This window comes from Macrobrachium nipponense, chromosome 18 (genome assembly GCF_015104395.2).
Source record: "Macrobrachium nipponense isolate FS-2020 chromosome 18, ASM1510439v2, whole genome shotgun sequence".
NCBI classification, from domain to species: Eukaryota; Metazoa; Arthropoda; class Malacostraca; order Decapoda; family Palaemonidae; genus Macrobrachium; species Macrobrachium nipponense.
The window spans coordinates 53290964-53301618 of record NC_087211.1 but is presented as its reverse complement, the minus strand read 5'-3'; the positions used below and the strand labels follow the sequence as shown (position 1 = coordinate 53301618).

The 10655-nt window shown below is 37.3% G+C and overlaps 1 protein-coding gene across 1 annotated transcript; it reads right to left on the bottom strand.

Annotated features, from left to right (window-relative positions):
* Positions 1 to 3556: 3556 nt before the first annotated feature.
* Positions 3557 to 6031, bottom strand: LOC135196586 (myosin-7-like). The gene has a single exon (XM_064223426.1). The coding sequence runs from the start codon at positions 6029 to 6031 to the stop codon at positions 3557 to 3559; it is 2475 nt and encodes an 824-aa protein (XP_064079496.1).
* Between the last annotated feature and the right edge of the window lie 4624 nt (positions 6032 to 10655).

Genomic DNA, 10655 nt, shown 5'->3' with positions numbered 1-10655 from the left:
TTTGTTTCAATACCTACTGTATCAAATGGACTAAGAAAAGAATATTATATTTATAAGAGTAAACATTATGTAATGATAGATACAATGCTGATAGAGTACAAATAAATGAAGAGAGAGACAGAGACAGAGAGAAAATATTCTTTAATATCTATTAAGTATAAAATCTCATATATCGTAAACAGCAGACATTATATACTCATATTTAATATCTGATGGAGAGAGAGAGAGAGACGAGAGAGAGAGAGAGAGAGAGAGAGAAGAGAGAGAGAGAAATAAATTCATTGATAACTATTCAAACATAAAGCCTGTTATATCTCATAAACAGCAAACATTTTTTCTTTTTTTACTAATGTTAATGCTTTAATATCATATCTGATGGAGAGAGAGAGAGAGAGAGAGAGAGAGAGTCATTAACTAATAATTTGTTGTAATACCTACTGTATCCAATGGACTGAGAAAGAAATATAGCAAATATTAGTTAACAATAAATAGGCGTGAAAGCCTATTATATTTAAGAGTGTAAACATTACCTAATGATAGATACAACGCTGATATAGTATATATAAATAAACAGAGAGAGAGAGAGAGAGGAGAGAGAGAGAGAGAGAGAGAGAGAGAGAGAAGACAATAAAAGTTAGCTTGGTTCTTCCACGCAGGTTTTAATTTCTTGTTCAGTGTTTTGTAGTAAGATTTTGGTATTAAATTGAAACCAGAACATTTGATTAATTGGTAAAGGGTCTGGGATAGATTTGGCTTTCCTGCCAAATCCTCGTATAAGATATGAAGTATGACAATCCTAATGAACTCTGTATAATACCCAGAACGTAAAATACAAAAGATAAAATAATGTTAGATCACATGCAATGTTTTTAAATACTGCCATAAAATAAGTATAAAATTTTAAATATTGAATAAAAAAGCTAAATAAAAAAAAAAGTTAAAAACAGGTGGTGTACCACATAATATCATATAGATATATGATTGTGAAAAGTTAAATGTATAATCTGTAAATTATTCGTGAATGAGAAGCATCGTCCTGCTGAGCCTCTCGGACAAAATTCGACCATGAAAAAATACAGTCAAAATGTTAGTGTGCAATAAAAAGGCGCTTTTTACTGTATTCCCCTTTAGCTGAAGAGTTCAACGTAAAAGGCAGATAACAAAATACCTGCTAGCAGATTTTTAAGAAGCGATGAAGAGATGAATAAAACAATAACAGAAATACACGACATGCCTCCATTTCCCTCCCCGTTTATACTGAACGGTAAATATGTCCTTATTTTTCTTCGCAGAAACTTTGTCCTTGAGAGGAATTTGACAAAATTCATACATAACGGATATTCAGAAATATATCTCTTTTACCCTCTGTTTTTTTTCTTAAATGCAAAAGGTCCCTGAGTTTTTTTTTTTTTTTTTTTTTTTTTTTTTACTGTAGAAAATCGAAAAACACCGACAGATATCCATAAATGTTCCCGTTTCCCCTTTTTTTCCAGTAAAAAGTTGTTTGTTCAATTTTTATGTGCGTGGATTATATCGTCAGCATTTTGTCTAGCCGACTTTATACGTATGTGCGAGAGAACAGAACTCATTCGTTGTCGTCATCATATTGTTTTTATTTGTTTTTTTCCTTTCCTTGCCCTTACCCATTGTACCAGACTGGGTGCCTGAGTGACAGCAGATGTAAAATAAGCCGTTGGTAGAAAGAGTAATGTTTTATCTGATCGTTAATATGGTTAAATCAGTTCCGTCATTTTACGTCAGAAGCGCGGTTTATAAGCTTGACTTTGACGTATTACTGCTCACCCTGTTTCTGGTAGGGGAGAAATTAATGTTTAAACTTTAACAAAAGCTGGTAACAAATGTTAGGAAACTTATCTCGTTAAGAAAAAGAAAGTAAACAATGCTCCGAAGTTTCTTCGGCACAATCGAGTTTTCTGCACAGCGTATCATGCTGTCTGAAACTCTCAGCAACGACCCATGAAACTTTCAGCCACTGCCCGGTGGTGGCCTGTATTGCTGGCACCTACAGCGGTGCCAGACGTACGATCATGTTTAAATTTAACCTTAAATAAACTAAAAACTACTAAGGGTAGAGGGCTGTAATTTGGTACGTTTGATGACTGGAGGGTGGATGATCAACATACCAGTTTGCAGCCCTCTAGCCTCTGTGGTTTTTAAGATCTGAGGGCGGACAGTAAAAGTGCGGACGTACAGACAAACAGCCATCCCAATAGTTGTCTTTTACAGAAAACAAAAAATGCTGACGCTACGGAGAGAGACAAAAAAACTGATAATGAATTAGTGAGGAGACGTTTGCTTAGACCTTCTGGCGACAGAAGTGGTCGTCTCAAGTTGGAGAGGTTCGTCGAAAGCGAAATTGAAACATTATTTTCTTTCAAGTATTGACGGACCGTGAAATTGCTTGGCTCTAATCCACTGGTAATTCATTATTTCCCCTTTTCTTCTGTATCATTTTCTGCTGTTGCATTCCGGTCGTCATTTCTCATCTCTGGGTCTCATTTTCTTTTCATTTTACGTTTTAATCACGGTCGGCACGTTGATGTGAGGTTCTTCATATTCTTTGTATTTATTTATTTATTTATTTATTTTTGTCTTATATATACATCGTTTCCCAAGAGGTTTTTTTCAGTTACAGTTTCATCGTCATTTTCTTTTCTAGATTTTTTTTTTTGGCTGCATTTTGATCATTCTTCCCTCTGAGAGTAAGCAATACCTGTTTATAGATAATGACGCGGTTATACTAATAAATATAAATGAAGAAGAGAGAGAGAGAGAGAGAGAGAGAGAGAGAGAGAGAGAGAGAGAGAGAGGCGTGGAAAAGTTAGTTTGGTTCATACATGCAGGTTTAATTTCTTCCGAGTTATTTGTTCCTTTTCGATAGTCTATAACCGTTAAGAAGCTTTTATCCCTCGTGTAAAATTTAACTCTATAAAACCTGCTTCCATAACGAATCATTGTAGCTCAAGATCCATCTCATTTATAGTGTAAATTTTGCTTCATGATAATAATAATAATAATGGGGTGAAATAAATGAGGTATTAAGAGAAAATATCTTTATTACATAAACTAGATAACATTTGGGATGAAGTCAGTCTAAACAAAAATGTTTTGGACATAACAGAAGTAAAAACTAAAGTTCCCGGAAGTTAAAAAAATATGATTAAATAAGATCTGTAAAATATCTCAATTTCAAAATTTCAAGGCTACCAAAAATGATGTTGAACGGAGCAGATAAATAACACGTGACATCTCCCAGAGAGGCAGAGCAGGAAGGAGAAGCAACCTCAACCTCTTCCACAACTCCAAAAGCCGCATACGGAACTCAGGTTCAACCCTCCCTGCCCCCCACCCCCCTCTGCAGCACATAGACAAATCCGTCAGATGGATTAGGTGACACTGCATTGTTACTCTGCCTCAAGATTCCAGATAGTTATGCTGGATTGATGGATTGACTAGAAGGTAAGAACTATGGATCTACATTTGATTGAAGACTAGAGTATTCGTATCTTAGAATTAGATAATGAAACTGAAGGATTTAAAAATTATTTCTTTTCAGCTTGAATTTCCTTTTCGGAACTACGGTTGTGGAAGCATCTGCTGCTGTTTCTTCTTTTGCACCGCCGTCCCTTTCAGCTGCAGCCTCTTCCTGACCTTCACTGTCGTCGCTTTCTTCTGCGTCTCCTGAACTTTTCTCGAAGTCGGTGGACTCACTTTTGAGGGACTCACTTTTGTGGAACAGTTCGGTTAGATCATCGTCCAAGGTGGATGTCCAGCATCTCGAATTCAGCTTCTTCCTTTTACGAGGAGGTTCATAATCAGTATTTTCCGCCTGGTCCTTCAGCTGAAATTGCAGGAGATTAACTTCTTCCTGAATCTCCTCCTCCTTCTCCTTCTGTTCCTCAGGAAGGCCTCCCTTTCTATCCAAATTTACCACTTGGTGGCCCTCGTCCTTCAAGGAGAGAAGCTCTTTCTTGGTGCGGGACAGTTCCAGATGAAGCTGCCGTTTCTCCTCAGTGACCAGTAAAATCTGATCTGATAAAGTCTTCTTTTCGTCCTCAGCCGTTTTAAGATTACGTTCCAGCACTTCTTGTTCGTGTTCCCATTCAATAGATAGGGCTCCCAAAATCAGTTTCTTCGTATGAAGCTCTTCGCACCGTTTTACCAGTTTGTTGCGTTCTTCGCAAACCTCGTCAATTGTTTTATTCAAATTATCTTTTTCCTTCCGTAGGTTGGACATCATCTCAGCGGCTGCCGCATTTTCGGACTTGTACGTAGCCACTTCTTGCCTGAGAGACTGAAGATATTCATTCAAGTTCAAATTTACCTCTTGTAATTGAATGACTTCTGTTTCCTTCTCTTCTTTCTCTGCCTCTCCTTTTGCTTGAGCTGCTTCCTTCAGTGCCGTCTTATCTGCCGTCAAAGAGGCGTTTTCTCGCAGAAGTTGAAGTTGTTCCTGGAGGGATGTGATCATGCTCTCTGCCTCTGCCTTGATTTTTGCTGCTTTATTCAATTCCATGGCCACCCTCTGCTCTCTCTGTCTGAGGCATTCCTCTGCACAGTACAGCTGACCTGTCGCAAGCTCCAGTTGCTCTCTCCTAACTGCATTTGTAGTCATCCCTATAAGAACCGCCTGTTGCATCATGCTCACGCTCTGCTCTTTCTCAGATATAGTATGTTCTCTGTCTAGCAATGCAGCCGTTGCCTTCCCCTTGGCAGTGAAAAAAGCTTCCATCTGCTCGTTGCATGATTTTTGATGCTGCTCAATGCAGGACATCTCGCGACGTACCTTTTTTTCCAGCGCACGCTTGGCTGCTTCCATTTTACTTTTTTCCTCTTCAAAGTCTAACCTTTTCGAATTCAGAGTGGCAGCTTGCCCTGACAAAGCCGCCTGCTGCTTACTCTTCTCTTGTCGTAATATTTCCATGGCCTTCTGTAGCTGCACTTCGCAGGCCATCCTCTGGGCAGCAAGTTCTCCCTTTTCTCGTTGAAGATACTCTTGCAACTCCATGTTTGCCTTCATACTTTTTGACAAACTCATTTCCCTCTCATGCATCGCATGACCTTCTTCCCTTTTCATTTCTTCGTATTCGGTCCTCTCGAGTGTCAAGGAATGTTTAACATCTTCTATCATCTTCAGCGTTTCGTTCATTTCGTCAGCGAGCTGAGCATTTCTTTTCGTCGCTTCGGACGCACCCTCTGCTACGCTTTCTAACTGTTCAATCCTCCTGTCTTTTTCTTCCAGTCTTCTTTGACAGTCTAAATTCTCTTTCATTAACTTTTCGTTATTTCCCAAATGACTTAATTTGTTAATCGCTTCGTCTTTTTGAAACCTTCGAACTTGCAGCAGCAGTTGCCTCTTTTCTGTCTCTAATTCTGATACTTTCCCTTCAAATTTCTTCTCTTTTACCTTGAACAGCTCTTTTTCTTTATTTAATTCTTCCCTCTCCTTGCCAACGGCAAGAACCTCAACCTGGTGACTACAGCCCATAGACTGGCGAAGAGCTTCAATGTCCCGCTGCTTCTCGAGTAATGAATCCCTCATCAACCGGCCATTCTCTCGTTCTCTGGTCAACATGTTGTTAGTTTCTGATATTTTCTTTCTCAGGGCAGCCAAACTCTGGTCCTTCACTCTAGTCTTTTCGTCCGCTACTTCTTTCAAGTTCCGTAACTGCTCATCTTTTTCAGTGAGTTTCCCATTCCATTTCATTTCGTTCACTTCGTTCGTGTGGACCAGAGCCTCGTTTTCTCGTCTTGATAATCCGAGTTGTATTTCCAGGCTGTTCGACTTATCCTTCCAATAAGCAGTTTCATTCCCAAGGAACATTTCTCGTTCCTGGGCACCAAGGATGACCTCTACCTTCTCTCTTTCCAAATCAGAGAGTCGGGACTTTAGGTCGTCACATGCCTTACCGCTGTTGTGCCCGATGCCACTACAATAGGAAATTATTCCCCCAACTATGGCCATCGAGAAACTCAAGAATAAGAAGGTTGTCGCTATAACTGCAGGCATCTTTGTTTCAGGTGAAATCCTCATCAACAAACTACTAAGAGGTGCGGAGTCCTGCTTTTAAATACTCATGCAGATGACGATTTTTGCCTCTACTATTCCTGCAGGATTCTAATAATCAAATTTCCACCTTTATATTTCCGTGTAAAATTTTCCTTTTTCGGGTTTCTGTCAAAGAAAGCAATTGAGATGAGATCTTAAAATCTACTGAGGCTAGAGGGCTGCAAATTGGTATGTTGATCATCCAACCTCCAAGCATCAAACGTACCAAATTGCAGCCCTCTAGCCTCAGTAGTTTGTATTTTATTTAAGGTTAAAGTTAACCATAATCGTGCGTCTGGCACCGCTATATGTACCAACAACATACCCACCAGCCGGCCCTGGCTGAAAGTTTCACTGGCCGAGGCTGAGAGTTTCATATACGGTGTACAGAAAATTCGATTTCGTCGAAGTAACTGACGAGTAATTTTACTTGCTTATCATTAACAACGCTCCTCAGGGGAGTGGTGTCGTCAGTGCACCTCACGTGGTGTACTGTAAGCATTGTTCATGGGTGATTGTAGTATCCCTTCTGCCCCTAGGTGCATCCACTTTTTATCCTTTTACTTGACCTCTGTCCTCTCTTCATTTCTTCAGTCTTGCTCTCCAACTTCTCTAACTATTATTATTTTGCTATCCAGCCGCTCTAACTCCCTCTTTTCACTGTCTTAAGCATTGTGTCAAAAAAGTGCCCCAGTGCTTGGCCTAACAGCCTAAATCTCATACACTGATAATTACGAAGGCAATAATCGGCTAGGGATGCAAGAACACAGTGAAGAAGGGACTGGATTTTTTTAGTTTAGTGTGTCCAGTTATATTCCTCCTTTCTGCCGTATATGTTCATAGATGGTGCTCGTGTCGTGATTATTACAAACAGGTTTCCAGGTTACGACTGCCTGCTCGGCAGTTCTTATCGAAAAACAATATATGTATATATATATATCTTATATATATATATATATATATATATATATATATATACATCATAGGATATATATATCTATATATATATGTATGTATGTATATATATATATAGATATATATATATATATATATATATATAAATATATATATAATATCATATCACATTACCGTGATTCATATACATATATCGAGCTACAATGTCCTTTAATATCTAATTCGCTCTACCTCGGAATTAATATATTTTCATATATGCTTAACCGAAGGGGAATTTTTTTTCTCGATAATAGACTTACCTGTACTTGGGCGCGAACGCAGGTACATTATAAATCCCAGGAACGTCAGTGGAAGCGGTACCACTCAGCTACCGCGAGAGGCTTAAAGGTTTATATCGTCTCTCACCTCAAATACTTTCTCGCGCTGAAGTATTCGTTGGTTTGGAGACAACATCAACCCGCCTCGACTCCTGTAAATTTTTTTTTAAGTAGCTTTTGACAGCACGTAGCATTTACATAAGTCATATCACATTACCGTGATTCATATACATATATCGAGCTACAATGTCATTTAATATCTAATTCGCTCTACCTCGGAATTAATATATTTTCATATATGCTTAACCGAAGGGGAATTTTTTTCTCGATAATAGATTTACCTGTACTTGGGCGCGAATATGCATTTTTAACGTATTTTTATTCTATATTATGCTGGGTTGCAAATTTATACGAAAAAGCGAAGAATCAATGCATTACTACCCAAATACAGTTTACCTTATATTTCAATCATTTATTTTTTACTTTATTTTTAGTTTTATGTAAAAAAAATGTCTTGCAGGGTTTCTCTGTCCGTCCGCCCTCAGATCTTACAATCTACTGAGGCCAGAGGGCTGCAATTTGACATGTTGATCACCCACTCTCCAATCATGAGTCATAGCAAATTACAGCCCTCTAGCCTCAGTAGTTTTTATTCCATTTAAGGTTAAATTTAGCCGTCAACGCACTTATGGCAGCGCTATAGGTATCAACAACATGGGCCACCACCGGACCATTGCTGAGTTTCATGGGCCGGGGCTGAGGCCACGATTGGACAGAAAATTCGATTGTGCAGAAGAAACTTTGGCGCATTTTTTAATTTATTTTTCTTAATAATTGATCTCCTCTTTCTGTATTTCCCATTACCTTTTGTTAATTCTTTCTAATGTGGGGACGTTCACAGCGAATTGGTATAATCTTCTGAATAATAATAATAATAATAATAATAATAATAATAATAATAATAATAATAATAATAATAATAATAATAATAATGATGATGAGGATGATGATGATGATGATAATAATAATAATAATAATAATAATTATTATTATTATTATTATTATTATTATTATTATAATTATTATTATTATTATTATTATTATTATTATTATTATAATTAATTATTATTATTATTATTATTATTATTATTATTAGTGATGCTCATATTGCATTACAGTAAGATTTTGAAAATTCGAATTCTGGCACGGCAATACCTCTTCAAGACCTGTTTTTGATAGAATATACTCTTTACTTATCAATGGTGGTCCTCATTTACAAAAGAAATATAAAAGCTGAGAGTTTTCATGAGAGTATTTACACTCACTATATCTCTGTTTTAACAGCAGACAGAAAACCTGAGACAAAATCTGACACGGATCAGCAGAAATTTTATTAGAATTTCCCCCAAGACTCATAATTTTCTAAAAAGAATACTAATTTACCCCCACCAAAAAGGAAATTTGGGTAAATGTACGAGGAGGATTTTACGTCTCCATTGTCTAGCTGACGACAGTTCACTCGTGCGAAAGGTCTAATAAGCGGTTTCAGTGCCGTATTTTGTGCCAGATATCCGAGGGAAACATTTAAACTTTGTGGGAAATAATAGTTGGAAATGAAGCTGCCTATAATTCTCTCTCTCTCTCTCTCTCTCTCTCTCTCTCTCTCTCTCTCTCTCTCTCTCTCTCTCTGGTGAATATACACAAATTTACATGCATATAAATTATATATATATATTAAATATTAAAGTTAGTCAATAAAGAATGCGTGCCACACCTCACTTCTCTTTCTCTAGCCTCAAGTAATTGTCACTTAAAATGTGAACGTTTTCAACGTTCTTTTTGACGGTACCTTGTCCGACTGACCTGCAACTCCTCTTCCAGGCGTGTTCCACACTCTATCAATCAAAATCAGTGAGTCCCCCCTTTGCAATTGTTCTTCAGATAATATGTCATTTTCTGTTTGTTACGAACACACTCACACACACACACATTGGGACACAATACGCATGCATGCTTCATGCATGAAACTCGTGATCTTCGAAGCGTCCACTTGGCGACCTCTCTCTCTCTCTCTCTCTCTCTCTCTCTCTCTCTCATGCCAAGTACAAAAACGAAACTTATAGTACTTTTCTAATGTATTTTAACACCATAAAACCACTTGTGCCCACCGAATCTTGAGGGACATCAAAATGAAATACACTTGTTAGCAAAATTAAACAAACCAATAAAAAAGAAAAAAGAGAGCCCAAATAAAACTTATACACTCTCGTCTTCATAGGACCGAAGTCAGTACCCGTCTACACTTGCAACCGTGCGTAATTAATTCCCGTTATGATATAAATTCACTTTACCCTCCAGAAGCACAGGAACACGTCTTTACAATAAACCACAACTAATATGACTGCCTGCACTAGGTGCACTGCTTCTAAATCCCCTTATGTCAGTAATAGAGTGAGTTCCCCGATACATAATTATACCCACTCTCCCCCCAAAATATGCCTACCTATATAGTCTCTTCGGAGGCGCATACCCTCTTTGGAGTTGGCTGAAAGTCAAACTAGGCAAAGATAAACTCCCGTGGTTACAAAAATATACTTTTTATTTCCCAAAATTAGCTAGCATGAAATTGGAATAAAATTAATTAACTCTGAATCAAAAGAAACGTTAATCTATCATATTCCTCTCAAGATCAAATTTAAGTAAGTACCCCCTCTTCCCCTAAGTGTCCAAACATTAATAGTTTATTAATAGTCAAAACCAGGCCGAGAATAACCCTTAGGTGACTTCGAATCCATCTGAAATAAAGAGACCATAATTATGACATCACTTAAATATTAAAGTTAGTCAGTAAAGAATGTGTGCCGCACCTCACATCTCTTTCTCTAGACTCAAGTAATTTTCACTTAAAATGTTAACCTTTTCAAAGTTCTTTTTTACGGTACCTTGTCCGATGGACCTGCAACACCTCTTCCAGGCGTGTTCCACACTCAATCAATCAAAATCAGTGAGTTCCCCCTTTGCAATTCTTCTTCAGATAATATGTCATTTTCTGTTCGTTACGAACACACACACACACACACACATGCATCAATAGGCACCCATCTTCGAGGAATCCAGCGTTTCCCATCTGTCTCTAACTGGCAAGAGTTAAGGTTAACAACCCGATTCCTGTGCCTTTAATGTATATATATATATATATATATATATATATATATATATTATATATATATATATATATATATATACATATATATATATATATATATATATATATATATATATATATATATATATATATAGTATATAATATATATATATATATCATGAATACTTGATAATGAAGACGTTAGTCC

Coding starts and splice junctions, on each gene's coding strand:
- LOC135196586 (XM_064223426.1), bottom strand. CDS start 6,031: ATGCCTGCAGTTATAGCGACAACCTTCTTATTCTTGAGTTTCTCGATG.